At 34.1% G+C, this 23,209-nt stretch overlaps 1 protein-coding gene across 3 annotated transcripts in view; it reads right to left on the bottom strand.

The window, feature by feature from the left end:
• Dhc1 (dynein axonemal heavy chain 1) overlaps nt 1–23,209 on the bottom strand; it is a 71,851-nt gene that overhangs the window by 38,763 nt on the left and 9,879 nt on the right. For 2 of the 3 annotated variants that reach the window (XR_015534605.1, XM_087346731.1), the window contains exons 9-33: nt 22,591–22,698; nt 22,173–22,479; nt 20,556–20,573; nt 19,764–19,987; nt 18,716–18,863; nt 17,279–17,460; nt 15,686–15,892; nt 15,215–15,411; nt 14,224–14,368; nt 13,499–13,622; nt 13,009–13,308; nt 12,477–12,646; nt 10,317–10,496; nt 9,266–9,461; nt 8,714–8,949; nt 7,476–7,757; nt 6,497–6,735; nt 5,718–5,958; nt 5,016–5,215; nt 3,981–4,145; nt 2,515–2,667; nt 2,047–2,254; nt 1,167–1,328; nt 668–892; nt 102–274 (exon numbers count right to left, since the gene is read on the bottom strand). Coding sequence is in view for 2 of the 3 variants with exons in the window: in XM_087346731.1 (XP_087202857.1) it covers nt 102–274; nt 668–892; nt 1,167–1,328; nt 2,047–2,254; nt 2,515–2,667; nt 3,981–4,145; nt 5,016–5,215; nt 5,718–5,958; nt 6,497–6,735; nt 7,476–7,757; nt 8,714–8,949; nt 9,266–9,461; nt 10,317–10,496; nt 12,477–12,646; nt 13,009–13,308; nt 13,499–13,622; nt 14,224–14,368; nt 15,215–15,411; nt 15,686–15,892; nt 17,279–17,460; nt 18,716–18,863; nt 19,764–19,987; nt 20,556–20,573; nt 22,173–22,479; nt 22,591–22,698 (4,790 nt within the window). In the remaining variant the exon portion in view is untranslated. Of the gene's footprint in view, nt 1–101; nt 275–667; nt 893–1,166; nt 1,329–2,046; nt 2,255–2,514; nt 2,668–3,980; nt 4,146–5,015; nt 5,216–5,717; nt 5,959–6,496; nt 6,736–7,475; nt 7,758–8,713; nt 8,950–9,265; nt 9,462–10,316; nt 10,565–12,448; nt 12,647–13,008; nt 13,309–13,498; nt 13,623–14,223; nt 14,369–15,214; nt 15,412–15,685; nt 15,893–17,278; nt 17,461–18,715; nt 18,864–19,763; nt 19,988–20,555; nt 20,574–22,172; nt 22,480–22,590; nt 22,699–23,209 lie in introns of all 3 variants that reach the window. The other variant, XM_087346732.1, reaches the window with a different exon arrangement.

Below are 23,209 nucleotides of genomic sequence, written 5' to 3'. Positions count from 1 at the left end.
ACTAGCCACCTGAGCTACAGCATGGACTACATACATCTCCAGTCAATATTTTCAATTTAAACATTCCTTCAAACTGCATAGTACTAGGATAACATTCATACCTGTCTGTGAGTGGTGTGATCACAAGACGTTCTGTGCAACCAAGGTACTCGTTTTGATATGTGAATGTCACATCTGTTATGGCAATCAGAGTCTTGTCCAAGTCCTCTTTAAAATAAAATCGACACTGCTTTAGCCATTCAAAGTCATTTACTGATCGGATATTCAATCGAACCTGTAATTAAATTTTTGTGGTGAATGCTGCCCCAATTAAAGTGTTTGTTTTGAGATTAGGCCAATTAATTTTGTTCATCCTGATTTCAAGAGCTTGCATTGTTGGAAGTGGGCTGTATTGCCAATGTTTCAGAAGAACTCAACCCACTTTCACACAGTGTAAATAATGAAAAGCAGGACCATCATACGTAATAAATCACTGTGAAAAGTTTTTTAAATCAATTATGCAAATTAATTGTATTAACTGTAAAGCACAACCTTCCCAAAATCATTTAATATCAGGTATCAAAGTTGCATAAACTTAAATTTTAATCACAACACCTCTGCTGTATATGCTGTATATTTCTCAGGAAATTAAAAAATTATTTAGGTATGAACAAAGGAAGTTTCTTACTAATATATCAAAAATATCCCTCTGGTGAACATGAATGGTAATGAGAGTTTCAAATTTGGTGCGTTCAATTTTTGTGAGGTCTCTGGTTGTCTGATCAATGAGTGTGTTCAGCAATTCTAGAAACTTGTTGTTAGTTTCAGACATAATCTTCTTGTCTGCTCGAGCTTGTATCAGAGCAGCTTCTCCATCCCGAGTCCAAACCATCTGAATGCCCAGAATGCCAACCTAAAATTAAGGTTCAAAAACATAATTTCATTTTAGAAGTGCCTATTGAAATCTGGGTTATCTGTAAAAATGTTATGTTAGTAGTAACTTATATATATATGTGTGTGTGTGTGCATGAAAAGATTCTAATCAGTCTGAAATGAATAAATTATCCATTCTCCACCGTCACATAATAAAATAACTAATTTTATTTGTAACAAATTAATAACTAAATAACAGAAGCCACTGATTGCACTGTGTTGAAAACTTTATATACTTCTTTAAGTGAATTCACCTGAGCAGGCATTTTATCAAGGAATGATAAGAGGCTGAAGTTCATATCATTGATCATAATAAAAGCTTGTCTGATGATTGCATGTAGAGACTGCTGAGATGTTTGTAACAGGGAGGTCAGCCATGTCTCCACACTGCCTTCAGCACGCACTGCCCGCTCCAACTGTCAACAGAAGAGACCATATTAATAAAATATCATGCAGTGCTTTTAAGTATGTCCAGAAATTATAATAGAACATAATCATTTGCAAATAATTCTATATAAAATTGGTGTATTACTTCTTTGTCTAGAAATATTCTTGCCTAACTTTAATTACCTACATGATCCAAGTCTGCAGAAAATGTAACAGCAAAGTATTTCTACTCAAAATTGTTGCTTTAATCATTAGGCAGAATATTATCTACATTCAATTTCAGTACTTCAATGCAAAAATATACATAATATTCTAATGTCAAATTCAGAATGTTTGGTATTTGCAACAAAAGTTGCAACCTGCTGCACATATTCATCTCATAAGTACATTTAATGATAAAACTTGCATGGATGAAAAGTAAAAGATACACTGAGTTAAATGTCATTTTAATTTAATGATAAGTATCAGAACACCAGACAAAAAGATATGACATTTAGCAGAAAGAATGCTTCCAGAGCTAATTAATATACATTGGAAAACATGGAATTTAAAACATTATTCAGTGGTAAATGACATTTATCAATATTTATCTCAACTTTTAACTGCAAGACCTTGCACCTTAAAATTCCTTAACATATCACATGTAACTGCAATATGTTAAAGATTAATTTATACTTATGTGTAGTAACATTGCCTTCTGGCAATACAATTTACAATACAATACAAGCCAACAAATTACGGACTCACCTGAATGGACTCTCCCTCTGATGAAATTATTGCCGTCATCTTGTTGTACTCAACATCATGGAACTTTACAAAGCGAGTATTGTCAAAGATGGATAGCAAGTGGTTTTGAATTGTATGTGAATCTGAAGCTTGACCTAGTATTTCCAGTAATGCAGGATCAGACACAAAGAAGAACCTAGGAAACATCATACGTTTCTTTTCAAGATATCTGAAATAAATCAAATTAAAAATTATACATTACAAATACAGTAAAACCTCTATGTAACAAAATAAATGTCATGATTGGTGAGCAGATATAGGTTTGATAGGAGGTGTAGTTCATAGACTATTCCAAGGACTATCTCAGAATTTGCCTATTTGCCATAATTAGGATAACTAATAATCAGCAGAGATGCAAATTATGTATCTAGTTAGTACATGTCTAGAATGTTATCACTACCATGAACCTACTCATTTTGCAACACTTACCCACTGAGAGATTTCTGACACAGTTCTAATTGCTCTTGTAAGTGAGGAAGCAATTGTTTAAGCAAATCATCACCAACACAACAAGACACAACACCTGGCGTCTCATGGGCTCGTTGCATAATCTTCTGCCATGACTTGTCAATCTTGCTAAATCTGATCAAACATACAACAGTTATTGTTATAGCATAAACTGAAATTAAAAATATTCTCTCACCACATACCTTTCAGAAATTTCAAAATTAGCCTCAATTGACTGTTTCCTAATGTTATTTTTCAGTGCCAAACTTTCTGGTGTATTATACACATTTATTCCCTCAAAATGTGTCCTAAGATTACCCTGCACCATTCTGCATCATTATGATGTGTCTTATCCAAGCCAAAAATGGGGGCATGTTTTAAAATAAAGCAGTTTTCATTGCTGCTTTAACTGATAAAGACAGACATATATGTGGACAGATTGGACTAATAGGAAAGTTCATGCCACATGAGAAATTATTTAAAATAGAGAAAATAAAGCATGACAAAAATTTACAGATTCTTGAGAAATTTCTGAACACATTTATTTGTTCTTAACTATATTTTGGGAGTATGACATGCTAGTATAAATTAAAATACTTCACATATCTCTATAGACCTAATCTGATAATCACAGTTAAAACAGAATGATGTGCACTGAGAGATTAAACCCTACAGGCTGCATGGATATGCAATTTCAACTCATTCTACACATTACCATTGTATTTACATAATCAAAATCTTTCAGTGAGTCAATCCCTTATTTAAATAAAATGATTAAGTCTTAATGACTGTCATGATTCAACAAGCAAGTAAAAATAATCACTATTACTTCTGAAGTATGTAAAAGACATAAGGTCAATAATATAATTGAAGAGATTACTGTATACGAGGCATGTTAAACTGATCTTGCAGGATGCATGCAGCCCTCATCAATGTTTTAAGTGGCCAAACTCACTTCTCAAGTTATACACTATGGGCAAACCCAAACGTCCAAATTATGATAAAATTTAAGTTATAAATGCATGCCAAGGATCTACTTGTGTTCCACAATTTTATAATTCAAATGAATAAACTGAAAATTTGTTTGAATGAAATTCATATATGAGAACGTATAGGAATAAACTTTGAATCTTAATCTCAAGCTTGGACTCAGAAAAAGCAGGCAATTGTAATTTTTCCTACCCGTGTTATGGCCACCATAACAGTTACCTATTTTTAAGCAGCCCTTAGTGGTCACCAAGTTTGACAACCTGCTGTATAACATATGGGGAAAGACTGAAAGATCATATAGACAGAATGGAAGAAGAATGGTATCAGAACACATCATGCAATTATGAACCTAAATGGTAAAGACAAAAAGTAAGACAAAGGGGACTGTGAAAAGATTATTTTGGTACAGGCATTAAAATTTTTAATTTGAGAACTCAAGAAAAAGATGAAAAAGTTACCTTTTAGCCTCCTTGGGCAGCTGTTTGGCAATGTCACCACCCACAAATACTGCTTCCAAATACACCCACAGATTCTGTACAAGAAGCCAACGCTCCAAAATCTCATTAGTGTTTCCCAGATCTGTCACCCATTGCTGTATTTGCTTGCGGAAAGGTGGATTGTATCTGATGCATAACAATCATGCACAGTTAATTACAGCATCAGTACTATGTTCATCCATTATCATTTTTCTAAAATATATTAACCTTATCATACCAACATTAAATTTTCATTGTAGATGTTCATGGTCCAGTTACATTGAGGAATTCCTTCAATATAATCATAATTCAGCATGCAGACACATGGCATATAAGGTATTTCAAGAATACAGTTCATATTCCCTGATAGAGTACACTGGGCTGTTAGAGATCTTCATGTTAAGTACCTGTTATTGTTGTCACATTTCAACTAAAACTGAAACATGTCTACAAATTTTAACATATCTCCCCAATATCAAATTTAGCTTTTGTGATTCTTGAATTGATGGGAGGATAATCTCAGGCGGGATCTATGGGAGATAGGAGTTGAAGGAAACTGGATTTTTTGGCCCAGGACAGGGTCCGGTGGAGGGCTTTGGTTAATTCGGTGATGAACCTTCGGGTTCGGTAAGCCATCTAGTTAGTTAGTTAAATTCTTGAATTGTTACTGATGGAAAGACAAATATGTAGTGCAGATGTAAATTGCATGCATTTTACTTGGAACTCTGCAGGGAAACGACACCTAGAGAGACCTAGAAATCATGAGAGGATAATAATAAAGTGGATCTTAGAGAAATAGGGTGTGAGTAGTGAGTGTGTGACTAGGTTAATTTTGCTGTAGACAGGAGCCAGTTGCAGGCTCTTGTGAATACATTAATTAAACTTCAGATTCCATAAAAAGTGGGGAATTTCTTCACCAGCTTAGCAAGTATTATCTTCTCAATAAGGAGTTTGCTCCATGAAGTTTGTTAGTTGGTGAGTTAGGCATTCATACTTAGAGAACATAAAATAGAATACCTGTTTGACATAAGTGAACCAAGTATCATCAGGCTGTCCTCGAGTTGACTAATGGTCTCAGCAGTGGTGTCACCTCTAAGCAACAGTTCTCCTCTGTTATTAAATGTCTGGAATGTCAACTCATGAATAGTCCATTCGTTAGTCACTTGTCTCAGTTTTGCCTCTATGTCCTTCTCCTTCATGGCTGAGATACAGATATCCTATAAACAAAGACACAAAATAGTACCCAACTTAGAAGACAAGTCATGATCTTGCAGATAGTATATATTAAATAAATTCTTACCACAGCAGATTTCTGATCAGATATTTCAGTTGAGGTATCAGCACTCCTATATTATATTCAAAAAGTTTTAGAATCAGTTCTCAGTCTATAGGCCAGCTATCTTAAATTGTGAGATTTAGGTTTTCGTGGTGGCAAGTATGAAGATGGCTGTCGTCTGGGTTGTTGCACCATATGGCCTGATAAAAAATTACAAAAGTTTCAGAAATGATGGAGGCAGCAAACACCTCTGAAATGTCAGTAAACTTCTACCAGACATCTTCATATTCACTTATGTGAGAACCTGAAATCTCACAAAATGTTAAATAATTGTTTTTTTCCAATTCACATATGCATTTCATTAAGCTTACAAGTTTACTGTAAAGATTCTCCATGTGGAAGCTTTTTCAACATAAAGGACAGACACAGTAGCACTGGTTTACCTCAATATCTTCTTTGTATTTCAGCAATGGAGCTTCAAGTATGTTCTTCAGGCAGAAGTTTTCACTTTCCAAATCAAAGTTATGCTTCAGCACCTCCATAATTCGCTGCCAGTGGCGTGGTTTCATTGCCTTGTTAGCCATCAGTTCCAACAGTGGACACATATCATTGAAGTCATCCACTGTCCGCTTGAGAGCATGGAATGCTGGCCATTCTTTCAAAGCTTTCGGCAGCTTTCGACACCTGTAAGTTCATTTGGGCCACATATGAAATATTTTATATACAGTAAAAACATAAAAGTTAATGACACTCAGGCTTTCTCTCAAAGGGAAGAATATAGACTGATGATATCTGAAAACAAAATACTGGAAAGAATATTTGGAGCTAAGAGACAGGACTAAAATACAAAGAAAATATCAAAAAAAAATGACTGAAACATTTGGAAAGAATGCCTGAAAATTAAATACCAAACTTGCTTTATCAACATAAAGTGAATGGTAGAAGATGCCAGGGATGCTGGAAAAAAGATTGAAAAACTCTATTAATCCTTATAACAGGCAAAAGCAAAGAGTTTAGTCCTTGGCAATGTAGAGAGACAAAATAAAAGTATGATAGACAAAATTACACATAAATATTTGATGTAGTCATCATGACAAATTCTCGTGGTTATCCTCAGTCTCTACAACTTAATAAGAAAACAGTGTGTTAAAATAGGCCAATCCATTGTCACAGTGTAACTTTCATGTTTTTCCAAATGTACAAAACAAACCCTACAACATACCTATTCTGGAACTCCATCAGTTCATTGTTGATATCTTCAATGTTGACTTCAACCCAAGGAATGTCATAGTAACTACTCACACGATCAATTACATCATTATATAATTTGTATAATTTCTGAAGCAGATTCAGTTCCTTGCGGATTGTGCCTAATTCAGGGTAGTCTGTTTGGGGCATTCCAAACAGCTCCTCTCCACTCTGATACATTTGCAGTTTACGCCACATGCCATCAAACTGATTCTGAAAGAATAAACATATTTGTGATATGCCTAAGATTATTTTTAATGCAGCAAGTGGCAAGAAATACTTGCTTTTTTATTAGAGTAAACTGCAAACCTGCTATTATGTTATTCTTCAATACTATTTTGGGAATTATATATTCAGAATCCATAAATATAAGTATTTATTCTCTGACATCTTATTTATAAAAGAAAAGCAACTACTAAATGTATAATAATTATAATATTGAATTCATCAAACAGGTTGCCACAGTAAGAAGTGACTGTGCCATATCTCAGATAGTTTGTCACCAGTTTCTCAGTGCACAGGCCTGGGTCCATACCCTGGCCCATTACTAGCACACAGAGACAGTCACACTCTATTTAGTAGAAAAGTAAACAATAATAAAACTGTAAAATAAATGCCAATAAAGACAACAGCCCCCTTTCTATAACATACCAAGATTAATGACAAGCACAATACATCCTGAAGACAAATCCAAAGGTTCACTGTGGTATTCTGAGTTGCAATACCATGCTGTTACCAAAATTTTGGAGGAATGTATTGTTATTGTCTCCATCTTTATGGCCTAAGTAATGGAGGCAAAATGTTTCTCACCACCTTGAGAACCTTAAATAAACAGTTCTACCACTACACCTATCTGGCAGACATAAAAGAAAGTGGTTTTTACTGCATAATCATGAAAAGAAAAATATTATGAGGACAGTAGTATGAAGTGTCTCAACAAATGTAAACCCTACCTGGAAGAGTAACAGTCTGTCAGAGGCTTCACGTGGGGTAAGACCAGGTATCATTGGGCCAGAAGTACGATAATCATGACAATACTGAACAGTATCACAGTGGAAGATCTCTAAGTTATGACAGAGGTCTTCTGCAAAGTGTGGCTGCAGGGATAGAAGCAGACAATTGGTCTCTGTAGCACGTACGATCAACTGCTGCCATGTGTAATGCAAATTGTCCACCTGCTCCAAGTCTTCCCTGTCCACAGGCAGCTCATATCTTGTTACAACATTGAAAGCCTCCTGAAACAATCCACTGGTAGTTTACTTTAAAGCCCTGGCTATGTATTACATTCAGGTAATGTTTTTGGATTCCATCATTGGCATAAAATAAGCTCCAGAAAAATGTAATAGTTCCATAATAATGCCGATAATTTAAACTTGGTATAAAAATCATGCTAACAGAGACTTTCTGACCATTGTACTTATTAATTTCCTGACATTAATAATAATACAAAGTTGACAGCCATGCAAATGTCTAAGGCAAGGAGCAACGTAGAGACCAGAAATTGCTTTTATTTCAATGTAAAACAAAACATGACATGTTTGATGGTAATAACTAATGAACCAGTGGAGCTAGGAGTGTACAATTCTGTGTGGAGATCATATAGAAACACAAATTCTGTGTGAAACATTTGTTTAAATGTTAAAAAATATAAACATGGCTAAGTTAAAAAATTTTGAGGTTATGTCTCATAAACTGATTGTATTCGGAATCTGTACTATGGTAGAGGAAATTATGCATAGAACGGATCACCAAGCTGTATGAATATTACTATACAGTTCTTTCTAGTAACATATTATGAGGTATTTTATGGAAAGTTGATATCCTAAGTTCTTCAGAAAACTTCCAGTTTTCATGAATTTAATTCTTAAACATTATAAACCATGATTTTGCAAAAATAATGGATTTTCAACCAGATATGTAATTTTAAATTTTTTTGAAGATGGTAAAACCTATCAATCAGTCAAGATTCCTTGTCAAAGAAACTATTCCTTTATGATAATATTAAAACAAAAACAATTTTGGAAAATTTTAAAGTCTGAAGTTAACTATGTGCTTTATGTTAACCTAATACAATATTCTGAGTGCATTTCAACATGAAATTTATAGTCTTATAAAAATTGTAAGAAATAAATGATCAGGTAGAATTAGAATTTGTCAAAAACTAAGAAGACACAACATATGGGTTATGTACCTCAATAGGATCTATCTTCAATTCCATATCTACTTCCTGTTCCCGTATCTTCTTCAAAGTGTCCATCACCATTCGTACATCATCAAGATCTCTGATTGGGCGCTCAAGTTTACGATCCATTTCGTTTATTACTGCATACACATAATCCATCTCACGGCGATACTTCTTCTTCAGCACCTGGCCAATGCGATGTGTGCATGTTTTTATTTCTGTCAGCAGTCCAAACTTGAGACGTTCTGTGCAAATGCAACATCTTTTAGTATGCATTCCTTATTACAGAACTACTAATTTCTATCATTATATCCAGAATTCCAGAGATATGTATGCTGAATTCATCAATGGTAAGATTAAACAACTCCCCTGTCAAATATTGTCACAAAGGATGAAATGTTTTAAATTTCCCACTGATTTATAAATACCAGAATCTAGTCAAAACCAAAACATAATGAAATTTGATAATGAAATAATACTCTGTACACTCTACTCTGTTTATAATACTGTTAGCATAATACTTTACATGACAAGAGTTAGTGTAAATAATTTACTTCTGACCTGCAGAGACAACAAGGCATCTACCAAAAAGATGCTGATCAGGTTCAGTAGTAAGATGAGATTCCAGCTCACAGTGGCGCCTCAACCAGCTTTCAAATTCACCAAGAGTTGCATTCAACATTTCTCTCTTGCTCTGCTCACTGTTTTTCCACAGAAACTTATATGGCACCCAATGCTTAATAAATTCTCCAAATTCCTGCAAATTCATTATAGCAATGGTCATCTCATGCATGCAACAAAATTGAGAGGAAATAAAAAATGAATTCTGAAATTGGGATTCTGCTGAAATTAAGGAAATTTGTATCCTAGAACCATTATTTCCAAACAACAACTATCACTAAGACAAGGTGTTCCTTCCCTACACACCTTGAAATAAAAATTCTATATGTATTGCTCATTACTCCATGCAACCATCTCTAGCCTAATGTTTCTTGTCCCTCTGAGATATGAGGTAAAGTTTCATATATTCTTAACTTTGGCAGTAGAGGGAGGTTGTGCTGTCAGCTTCATGCTCTAGCCACTTTATCCCCAGGGAAAGAAAGTAGTTTTACTCTGTGCCCAATGAAAATCTCAAAAAAAGCTTACATGATAAGTGAAGATATAGCTCCATACTTATTAGTCCTCAACTGGTAGGGTGGGGTCAAAATGACCCATTCTCCCTTTTCAAGGTAGTGAAATAAATTAGTTACAGTTCTCCTCTGTCAGATAGTTCCTCTACTCTGCCATCAGTGCGTTCCAGCATGTTGGTTAAAATAAATGTGCAGTCATGTTCTGTACCTCTGTCAATAACAACTGTTTGCTTTGTCCCAGGTTCATACTTAATCTAGCCTTCAGTAAGAGTAAGGTTTTTCAAGAACATTATTTTCTCCTGTTCTTGAGTTTTCTAAAGTATATATAAAACTGTAGTTGCATTTACATTGACTTATAAGTTGAGAGTAAAACAATTAATTCCTTGGAAAGTTTGTAGAGGGAATAAACAAGGAAAATTATAAGAAAGAACACTGATGAAGAATTTGTCATCCAGCATGAATGAAGAAGTATAGTCTCTCACCAACTTAACATCCTGAGTGCACGTTGACAGCAGAGAAAGCATCTTGACAACTTCCTTGTTCTCCATCACATGACTGTAGAAGTTCCTCTGCTGAACAGGGAATGCAGGACGCTCTTCTGATACCAGTTGGTACAAACGCCGCCGCCTTGCTTTGGGATCTTCATTGCCATGCAGAGGGCCCTGTTGTAGCCGGGCAAGCACATCAGCAAGGGCCTGTGGCTGTGAGCTGGCCAACTTGCACCAGCCCACTTTCTGCTTTTGAATTGATGGGAAGTGCAGGAGGAAAAATATTTGGCAAGGAATGTTCCAGAATTACAAGAACATGGTAAAAATTGTAATGAACAAACCATGTCAATTATGAACATGGAGTGTTCATATTCACAAAAGTAACAGCGGTTCAATTAAAACAGAATTGTGCATTATTTTCATGGGTTACATTTGGTTCTCATTAGGTTTAATTGGATTTAAAAATTACACAAGGTTTCATTTGGATTAGTAACAATAAATAACACGTGACACAAAGGTTATTATTTATAAGGTAGTGCAGTGAATAGTAAATGCAGGATATGACAGCACAGAGTCACAGACACAGTGAGAGACAGAGACAGAGACAGGGAAGAAAGAAAGAAAAATAAAAGTTACTGAATGTATTAACACATAATAACTATTATTTATATATCAGTGTCCTACCTCCTCATTGTATATCCAAAACAAACTTAAAATCTAATGGGCTATTAAATCTCGGAGCAGCAAATTCCAAAAACAACTACTTTATAATATGTCATTAGTATGTCATGAGAAATAACACTACGTTTGTCTAGTAGAGCTACCTAAATACAGTGAGTTTCTAAATAGTGCAGGCTTGAAGTGAACTTTCATGTTATGAGTAAGCCTAACTTGACAAGAAAAGAATTCAATTGTTATACTTAAGTGCACACTCAGACACACAAAGAAAACTTACCAGTAATAATCAATAAGTATATAAATTCTGTAGAAATATTACATGTTACAAGTAGTCTGAATTTATTAAATTTAATTCTCAATCCTCAAACACTAATATATAAATGCCAATCACTTAAATTTGTAAACTTTTTTTCTGAAAACAATGACAGACATGGTTTTATAACATATTTTTAATAAATTTAGTTTAATTAGAAATGAGCACATCATTTAGTAAAATTATTAAAGACAGATATTCTCCAAAGAGGAAATCATATTCTATTAAAATGCTAATCACTAACACATTTAAAAATGCAGTTAACTTAAATTATACAAGTAGCTGATCAAATATGTAAATAGAAATACCAAACAAAAAATAAGTGTAATACATGCACTATCCAAAATCTAAATTTTCAAATAAATAATGTTAAGATATATGGTAGGACAACTTATGAGAACAGTAAAACACCCCACAAGTATTGTTAATTTAACATTTTGAATGGTTTTTGCTATCATCCATTTAAATAGGTTTAAAATATTATTCAGTGAGTCACCAACTTCTGAAGCACATATGAATTTTGGGAAGTAAGTTCTGGTACTAACATCCTTGACACAAATGTACTCATATGCTGGATAATGAAGGCCTTTGAATTTTAAACAAATATTGGCACATGTGGACATTCAATTGAAGGTAGTCAAATTATCAAAATAGGTTAAAGAACACATCTTGAAGGGTAGGTTCCACACAAGGGTAAAAAAGGGCATACTAAGAAATCTAATAACACCATGTAAATTAAGAAATTCTTCTTAAAATTCAATGGCAAATTTTGCTGAAGTTACTAAGACTAAAGCAGCCAAAAGAAAACATCACGAATATGATAGTGATTTCACGCAATTAAGAGACTCAATAATTAAAAGTAATCAGTGCCTTGTATTGAAATATAATAGTATTTCCTGCTGCTCAGCTAAACAGCTTTGTAACACACACCATTATTGCAAATTTTTATGTATGTGTCATACATACCACAAACAAAATAATGTTAAATATTCTATCATAAGGTTTCATTGTCCATTACTAACAAGTCAGGGCACTAATTACTTACTTCATTCGGCTTTGAATTGAATACTCAATAATCAGAAACTACATGACTGTTAGGTATTTGTAGTCTTGTATATATAAACTACCATCAAACCATAAGCAGAAAGTTCAGCGTCCAGCACCTGTGGATCCTTGCCACCAGTCCACTGCCCAACACACTTTGATACATTGGTAATTAACTTCCCAGCAGCTATTAATGCATCCTGCACTTCCTCTAAACTAGGCTTCACCACCACTCTAGGTATCATAAGAGTTGCATGTAGCAGAAACACTGGGCAGTCATTCACTGACTCTGCAAATTAGACAAAGCTTCAGTCAGTAATTGAGCTCAATTTCATTTGTATTGCAAAAAGGAGGAATACAACAAGGCAGAGTTTACGAATTGAGACCCACAGATATGTACGATAAAAATGAAAATTCCATTGAATTATTCTTCACGTCATAATCTCATCAAACATATGATTTTTGGTACCGGAGACAAGGAACAACTCTTAAAAGCAAAAGAAAGAACACTGAAAGCATATGCAATACCAAAAATCACACAAAGGAAATGTTATTGAAATGTATGTTGAGGGCAGTTATAAATGAACTTAACACACTTTTCATTTCAGACAGAAAGCATGTCTTACTAAAGCCGGTTAAGATAAAACCAACCTGAGGAATCTGAATCAGAACTGAAGCACTTCCGAAGACAGTCAAGAGAGTGACGGGTGACTTTAATGAGAACATCCACTACTTTGCGGCTGTAATAGTGTCTCATTTCTGCCACAGCATTGCGCACCATATCTTTCATAACCTTTGATAATCCACCCCCAGGCTGAACTAGCAGTTTATGAGGACTGTCAAAGTACTCCCACACTAAACTCCAGTCCTGTTGCTGCTGAGATGCTGCTGATACATCTGCTACAGAGCTGTTTCCATAAGCCTGACTTCCATTCTTTCCTCCTCCTTCCTCTGTAAAATGAAGTATCATTAAGAACTATATATTTGTCATAATCAGTAGACATTCCAGTACTAGCAGATGAGATCTACAGCTTAATATGGGAATATTGGCTTTAACACCAGTAAGATCAGGCTTAAATTCTTCAATATAGCTTCCCTTTCACTCACCATTATCACAGTCATATTCAAGGCAATGTCTAACCTTCCAAGAGGAAATCAAATTCATCCACTCCAGCACTAGCCCTAAATGCCTGTGCAGCGTTCTTCACCAAATCTAACACTTCCTCCACAGCTTCCTCTACCATCAGACTCTTGCGGTTCAGTTCCTAGGATATAAAACATCACATATGACTTCCATGTGATGTTAAGAAACATACAGCCCATCTTCTACCATAAAGATTATATTTTTATATACAATAAGTTTATAACATTTAACAATGTCTCAAATAGTAAATATTCAATTAATATAATGTTCAATTAATATATTCTCAAGTTAATGCATCTCATGCTGTGGTCAACTGGCAGGCTTTTATGAACATGATAATAAACTTCAATTCTAAAGGGTTTTGACGACGGTAGTTTACACTTAAAATTATTCAGTCAGGACTTTTTCAATCGTCTGTTCTTTAAAATCACGACGTTTCAGAGCCTCCAAAAGGTCGTGATTTTAAAGAACAGATGATGGAAAAAGTCCTGACAATGAATAATTTTAAATGATAATAAACCTCTGGATACTACAAAAGGCAAAATTATTGAGCAGCCAAAGCTACACAGGAAGGGATCTGCTCCAGGAAGCTAGGAAATTAGATAAATCCCAGGTAAGTATTCGTATCATGTGCTAAAATCCATTAACAGAACAAACACAGTGCACAGTGTACAGTCACTTTGCAGTGCAATCTAATTAATTTGTTGAAGAATGTAGCTCACCACAGCAGCATGTCGACATATATCCTCAGTATGGTCAAGAAACTCTTCAACTGTCCATGGCTCACCTCTTGGAAGAGCTTGTAAAGACACTTTTTGCATGCTTTCTAGAACTTGAAGAATGCGATTTGAATACACATCATGTACCCTGCAACCGGAAGTATTTTAAATCAACTTTTTAAGTAACTTCTGTTGTGCCACAGTTTTATGTACACACATTTCAATAAATTTAGTAAGTTAACAAATTAACTGAATCGTGATAATATTGTCAGTTATTTAAATGCCACGTATTTTCCAATAGTCTCATTCTTGATAATATCAAATCATAAACTTGTGTTGGAACAGAAGCTGGGAGTTTCACCAACACATGTTAATCAGATAATGAAGTAGGTTTGTGGGAAAATTAAACTAAGTCTAACACTGAAATAATGTTTTAATCTGTTTGGGTTCTTAAATTTATATCATGCACAACACAGAATATAATAAAATTAATTGTATACTGTAACACTTCAATTGTTTCTGATGAGATATCTAGTGAAGGTAAAAACACATATTCCATCTGTGGGGTATCTACTGAACTACAAGGTCTAGTTCTCAGGTGTCGCAACAAAACACTTGTAGAACAACTACGAATTTTATTCTTGTTCTCTGCCTGCCTTGATTTCATGACAACTCAGGAACAGTACACAAAATGAAAAAAGTCATTTTTTTTACAACTGTGGAAAATTGAGAGATTTTTGGCAGTCAGAGGTTCATCATATTAAAACAGAGTGTATGAAGGGAATTTAAAATAAGTGGTATAAAATTGGAAGAATACAGTAAATTTAATTGGTCTAGCAAAGAGCTAAAAGAAAGGCAATTCTACAGTACTTATTATTCATTTTGTGAGCTATGTTGCATCAATGACATAAAGTAAAATTTTTCCTATGCATAAAGCACCACACCATAAAGCATGGGGTGTATTATAAAAGCCACTTAATTTCCTTTGTGTTACCTTGTGACTAAAACATCAAAACTCTTTATGGCATCAGAGGTGTTCTGACAAAAACTCTTCCAATCTGGGTCAGACCAAGTAATGGAATGAAGACCTGGTGTCAACATAGATGACAAACGTACCAACTGGGGTAGGAAGAGTGGCCGAACCTCTGCCTTCACACGATGAACTGTTGCCAGAAATTGATTCAGCAACAACTGCATAATATAATCATATACTTTGTACATAAGTCAGGAATTCTATTACAGTTTTAAAATCAAGAATAACATGAAGCATGACATGATGACTTACATGGTCACAATCCATAGACTTTGTTGTATATTTTTATCTAAACTATCGACAAACAATCAATGTAAAAATATCAATGCAAATGTTACAGGCTTGTTACAAATATTCAAATTTTTGGCAGAGATCCATGTGTGACTAAGGGAAGATGAACAAATATGTACAATGAAATAGAACTTCACTGACCTGCAATGAATCATTCACAAGTATAAAGTGATCTCTCTTAGAGAGTAATGTTCGTGTAACAATTGGCATGGGAAGCCCCATCTTTGCCAAGCAATCGGCTTCTCGTATCAACCGCTTCACTTGATGGTCCAAATTCACCTTCAGATGTCCTGTTTCTTCTTCCAAAAATAACAACTTCTGGTTCAAACTTTCATCCAATAGCCAAACCTGTACCAATATCAGACGCAGTTCATTTATTTTCAGTGATAAACTCAAGAAATCTGCTGTTCAAATATAAGGAACCTCCAACAGCTGGAATAATCTTATTGAATGACTACACCAACAATGAGAATTGTTTAGTCCTCTGAGACATAAGAGGCAAACAGGTGCTACTTTCCTCATATGCATTCACTTTCTATATATTATGCAACAGATACATAGTAAAGAAAGAATTGTGATTTTAGTTAGTTAGTTACTTAGTACAAGAACCAAAACATGAAAATGAATGCTTGTTTTGTAAGATGAAATTCATACCAGATAATTTCTTTGACATCACAGAAGCAGATCAACATGGTACTGACCTTTGATGTTAACATTTATCTTTGGTGTTTTGTTTCTGGGTCACAAAGGAGATCTCATCAGCTCAGGATTATATGAACAATCTTGCCGTAAGGTCTGAGAAAATTACTTTTCTCTTCATGTTTTCTTACCACTGAGAATTTCTTAATACCAATTTTCTACAGACTTTCATATTCAAATCTTTGATAAAAATCAATCTCACAATACCTCTGATCAGTTCTTCTGCTGTCTTTAAAACAGTCAACAGATGATCATTCCCTATCACTTCAATAACTTCTTCCACATTCAAATACATTCCTTTCATCAACTGCAATGTTTTTCTCTTCCATTTTGAAATAATTTAATTCACAAAAACTTGTGTTCTATTTATTGTTCCTGGTCTGTAAATTTGGTGTAACATTTTGAAAATGATGAACAGCATTTTTCTTGAATTTTAATATAAATTTAACATTAATTCTCTGTTCTAACTATTTATCATCCATGTTTTTGACAAACAAACACTATAATAATAAAAACACTTACTGCAACCACAAAACAAAATGAGCTGCACCAACTGTTTTATACAAAACTGCTGAATTACTTACTAAAGTAATGCAACAAACACAACTCAACAGTAACATCAGTCTGGTTATTAAAATATCAGACCTCTTATTGTGCAACATAAGACTGACAGTGTCTCATAAATTATTTATCTGTGAATACTTTATGAGATTAATTAATTTATTTACATATTTGTGTTTTACTTAACAATACCAGCAGTAGCTCAGACTATATAACATCAAATGACAGGATGACCAATAAATAATGAGTTGGAAAGAATGTGGAAGGAAAGAGTTATGGCTTAATATGAAGTACTAATCCAGCAATTACTTGCAGGGACTGAGGAATACCACTAAAGAACTCAGCATAGCTGGTATCTGAGCCAAGATTTGAAACTGAGCACTCCTGTATATGAAGCAGGAATGCTAACCACCACTCATATATAACATATATTATACAAATGTTGACACCTTATTAGACAAAGTGAAAGCTTACATTTTGTTTCATCCATGTTCCCTTCATGTCAGCCTCATAATTGACCAAAGCTGCACTAACAACACTGTAGCGCCGAAGAAGTTCTGAAGTGGCAGACAAAGTTGTGAGTACTGGATGGGAAGACACCTCCATCACCAAGTCTTCCAAATGACTATGAAGTGAACGCACCCATTTGATGCGACCTGCAGAAGAAACACCCACAAAACTATAATTTCTGTAAAACAGAAAAACTTGTTTGGTAAGTGTGACATTAAAATACTGCATAAAACAAGAGGTAACATTAAATTTTCCCCATGAAGACAAGCAGTGGTATTTCACATCTTTAATCTTTAACATATTATTTATAATTTTCATAATTTTAAGTTCCTACTTGCCTACAATATCACACTTCAAGTCATAAATAATTGCTTCACATGGTTCTCCTTTAAACAAATTTCTCACTTTCCTAACACAGCCTAACAGTGGCATTTTAATAATCATTGCCTTAACCTGTCATTAATTTTCTCATATTAATCTCCACAGTGCTACACTGTTACTTCCTCCTTAAAGATTGTGTCTCTTCCCAGATTTTTTTAGTAGTAAGGAATAAGATTATTGTTTTATAGGCACCTGTCCAAATACCACCAAACATCAAAACATCTAACAATTACAAAAAATGATACCTACAAAGAAAAATCTAAGGCCAATCCTAGACAACATAAATAAATTTTCTATATTCTGTAATTTGGAAGAATGCTGCATATTTTATGAAGAATTAATAGCAAACACCAAGCATGTTTGATTAAATAGAGTATATGTCTTCATTTGGGTATTACCTGGTTAAATTCAGTCATCAGACTGGATATCCTCTGTTTTAGCTGTTTAATCTATTACAAGATTCTGCATCACCTATGCATATTATGTAGGTGAAAATAAGATTCTTCTTAGTTCTTGGTTTATTATGGTTATGAATGATGAATTGTGAAGAACGTAGAAGAAGAAATTATCTACTTTATGATAATATCACAGCATATTCTGGAGAAAGTGGGGAAAACTACATAAGTGCTCAGGTGTGATAGCAGGTCTCTGAGCTGATTAACTCCAAATTCAAAGCAGGTGATGCAAATTAGATACAGGAGGGTAACTAGTAGCATACTGGGAATTATGCAAAATGTGTAATCATGCTGTATATTAAGGCATATCCTAAACCTAATTATCACTGAAATACTTTAAACTGAATTAAACAGCACCTGTATATTACTCTGTAACTGCAAATTTGTCATATGTTTCAGGGTAGGGTTCTATGGCAATCTTTTGTGAACATTCTAATAAACTTTCAGGTTTCCAAAAAAAGGTGAGAAATTTTCTGACTAGCTGGGAAACTATAAAATTCACAAGAAGAACTGATGATGGAGCATGAGTAACATTCTGATTACAGCATAGTATTCTTCCTCTTACCAGCAACTGGTGGGAAGTTTCGAGAGAGTGGAGGGTCCTCTTTCTGCTTGCGGAAAAGTTTAAAAATTCGATCTACCTCATGTTCACAGTACTTCAATACTCGATCATATTTCTCATCCAACCTTGTAAGAGGAATTTTCTCACTCACCTGAAAATGTTTAGGAATTTTTTATGCATCATGAAATCCTTTTGCTACAAAAACATACTCAGTTGTAAATTGAGTGTACAAATATGAATAGGGTCTAAAAGAGTTCAAAATAACAAAGAAGAAGGTCCGTCTACTTTTCTATGGTCTGAATTAAGTTGATAAAAAACTGTAATTTAAACAGAAGCCTACAAATATCATCTTTAACTACTTCAGCCAAAAAGTAAAATTTTGTAATTATTTTGAACACATTCAATCAGTGAAAAACATTGTTTTACACAAATGTAATATAATGTAATATAATTAACATGAATATTTTATATTATGTAAATTTCTAAATTTAGATTCTGAGCAACAATGTTGTATCTAAATAACAACAGGGAAAAAAATAGTCAAAGAATCAATCTTTTATGGGCCGCCACTGATCCTACCTTTATATTTTTAATTTCCTACCAACATAAACAGTCATTAGGCAGATAGATAAAATCTATGTCTGACTTTTGAGCTGACAGCAATAGCTACTATACCACTAAAAATTCTGTAAGAAGATACATCATAGATATACCTACAAGTTCTGGATGAACATTTTTATGTATTTTAACAATTACATACATGGGTACAGTATGAAAATTTTAGGTTATATCTAATTAACTTTATGTAGTCAGGATCTGTATTAGTGAAAATTATGCATAGAAATGGATGACTAAACTGGAAACTATTGGTCTATACTTCTATTAGCTTTGTCATTTAGAATAAAACATTTTAAGGAAAATAGCTAGGAATTATTTAGAAGTTGCAGCTTACTATTTGCTATCATTTTTTTACAATATGTTGCTGTAATCCAGGACAAGGAATTTATTAAAATTAATTTAAAACTTGGTTGTCAGCATTAAGTTCACCTACCTTTTCAAAGCGAGTCAGGAAGTGTATGCCCTGTGGAGTCTCCCAAACATTTGCAAAGTTTTCTTCAATGAGTGTTCCTATGCTTTCTTTCAGCTTATCAGTCTTCTCTAGGAATATATCAAAGTCAGCATCAAATTCCATGTTGCGTTGATCCAAGTAATCATAAATCTTAGTTGTAACTCCTGACTTTGCTTCCTCAAATATGTGAATTGATTCTTCCAAGGCTAGATTAGATAGAAACAAAAATAAAACAAAACAAAATGAAGTTAACACTTTTCAATAAATTGTAATAATTTTCATCAGCATTACCCGCAATTTCAAGCCCGGTATACTGAATACATTCTGCTACACAGAAATTCAAATACCTGTTCACACAAGAGCTATCTTCCATTAATATGGTTAATCTGTATTACTAGAAATGTGTAAAATAAAAGGAAGTGTAATGTAATATGACAATTAAATTTCATTACCAACAGCAGTTCAGGGATTTGTCATCATGTTATGAATGGATCTGGGGCACACCCAGAAAATTTCTTATTCTTAGAAATGACTAAAATTGTTGGGTATGTCATATTAAATCTGTGTAAATATAGTATTTGCATTTAGAATAAGATTTGTTACACATTTTTTTAAGTACCTTTACAGAATCATTTTATTCAACAAATACATTTTTGAAGTCAACTTACAATTTATAAATATCTTCTCATCTCATTCAATGCTATGTAACTTCTGCAGCTAATATAACATCAACAAAGAGCATAAAATCAATCATTAATGAAACTTAAATCTTACCTTCTCCAAGAAGAAGACCTGAAAATAAAATTAATTTGTAAAATTAAACTGACATCACCAAAAATATATAATCAATAATTATTACTAGCTAAAAAGCAGTACATCACTTGTTTCAATATTAAACTGCATGTGTAACAAAAAGTTCTCATGTCTGTTTATATACGTTCATCAATCCAACATTGTGCTCCATGTGCTAATATATATTCTTGAAGCTGAGAACAAGAAACCATAAAATAGGAAATCATCGTCCATAAAGAAGTCTTAAAATGGTGCCATAACCAAAATCCAGGACAAAATTATAACAATAATATAGCTAAAATTACTTTAAAATGTGTAAATTTTCAAATATTCGGGAATGACAATAACAAATCAGAAGTCCATTTATAAGTAAATTAAGAGTATATTAAGTGCATGGAATGCTCATCAACAGAATGCTTAAAATGTTTGTCTTTATGACTCTTATCTAAAACCATACAAATTAAAATATACAAAATTATAATTTTATCTTTTGTTTTGTATGGGTGTCATATCTGGTCTGTCACATGAGAGGAATAGTACAGATTGACAATGTTTGAGAACATGGCACTGATAACAATATTTATACCTAAGTGAGAAAAAGTAACAGCAGACTGGAAAAACTTGCATAATAAAGGGCACATATAATTTGTACTTTTCACCAATATTAATAGAGTAATGAATCAAACTGGATGACATTGGCAGAACATGCATTTATTTTTTTTATTAATAGTTAATTTAATGATGCTTTCAGTGTCTAGACTACATAACATTGGATGACAGGATTACAGTGAGTAATGAATTAGGAAGGATGTGGAAGGAGGTGGTCATGGCTTAATAACATTTACATGGAGAGTGAGAAAAAAACCAAAAGAACCTCAGTCAGGATAGCCAGTCTCTGGGCTGGCATTTAATACAAAGTAAGTAAACTAACCACTCAACTGCGACATTAGGTTGGCAGAACATGTAGCATGAGTAGTAAAAAGTAAAACAGTCACGCTACATGCCATGTAGGTTGTTTGGGAGGAGAGGAGGTATAGCTCCTACTCATTCTTGGCCTCGGCACTAGACAGGGGTGAGTGGTCAGGGTCACGCCCTGGCCACGCCTTACCCTCAGGAAAGGACAACAGTACCCATTGGATAGGAGGCTGGGTGGACCACATAGCCGGTCTGGACGCAGAGGCTAGAGGAGAAGTCCTCAGCCCCCGTCGGGGATCAAACTTGTCGTCCAGCCCATAGCTAGTTACTATACTGACAGAGCTATCCTGGCTCATAGCATGAGTATTAGTGAAGAGAAATGTATAAAATTTTTGATCATAATACCTAAAGAAAAGACAGATCAGAAAATGGTAATAAAATTAATCAAAATAAAATTTGGTGGGAGGCTGTATACTGGATTCATTTGGGTCATGACAGGAAACAGTGTGAAAATGGCAATAAACCTTCAGATTTCATGAAAGGTGCCTGACTAGCTGAGGACTAGCTTCTAAAACAGAAGTATGGTCCATAGAGATAATTAGTTACATATGAAGAGGTTTATAATTTGCATAGTGTTCTACAGTGAGAACCTATAATTTTCTATTAATTATACACTGAACTAACCTTCCATTCTTCGGGCAAACAAGCTATTATAGTCATCAATAAGACTGAACATAGTAATAATCTTGTTAAGGCGCCCACAGAAAGTGTCAAACTTTCCAAAGACATAGTTCTCAGAGAAGCCAAAAGATGTCTGCCCAGGAAGAAATGGCTGACTTTTGACTAGTGTGTAAGTGTTGTGATATGTCTTGTTCAGTCTGATGCAGTGTTGTAATTTCTTATGCACCTCCAAACAATCCTGTGACCAGATTGTCTCCTTTCCTCGACAAGTTATGTAGAGCTTGCATGTCTCAATCATCTGATTTGTGATCTGTGCAGAAATGATCACCAGAAATTTGTTTTGTTCTCATAAAGTCATAGTAAATTTCCCAAAGCATTTTAATATCATCAAAGAGAAAGACTATGATATGTTCTCTCATACCTTAACCATTAGAGATGATGTCCTCTCAGATGTGTTGTAAAACTGAGACACACTGTGAATGAGACGGACCGTTTGCAATAGGCTCATAATGGAATCTTTCATTCTAACCTTTGAATACAAGAGAGAAAGTTGGCATGAATACCACTTGTACAAAAGCTACTGATGCTGAACAGTTTAAGCAGCCATGCTAACAGCTGTTTAAATTAAAGGATTTTCAACATTCTGATGTTTTTAATCTGAGAACTGAAGAGATAATGGTTGGTGATAAGATGATTTTGTGAATTGCAAACTACACAAGATTTCTGAACATGAGGCACAATTTAAGGTATTCCACAGCACAATTGGTGGGCTGAAGATTTTTTTGTGACATATTTTGGGTGTGCTGTACCAGTGAAATTATAAAAACAAGCTGTATTACTGAAAGAAAGAAGCACATTAGATGATCACTTTCAAGTATATGCAGCCTTCTGATAAATAGACTAAAGAGGATGAGCAACTTTATTTTGTCTTATTTATATCCTTTCCACTCCAAGAAATCATTATCTCAGACCTAATATGACACTTGCGGTGTATTAATCCAGTGCCCAGCATTGTTTTGGCATAGACAGAAAAAGAAGGA

The sequence above is a fragment of the Zootermopsis nevadensis genome, unplaced genomic scaffold (genome assembly GCF_977971745.1).
Source record: "Zootermopsis nevadensis isolate Lab colony 2312 unplaced genomic scaffold, Znev_1.0 Znev_ptg000010l, whole genome shotgun sequence".
In the NCBI taxonomy this organism is placed as follows: domain Eukaryota; kingdom Metazoa; phylum Arthropoda; class Insecta; order Blattodea; family Termopsidae; genus Zootermopsis; species Zootermopsis nevadensis.
The sequence above is the reverse complement of the archived record's forward strand: the minus strand, read 5'-3'. Positions and strand labels throughout refer to the sequence as shown.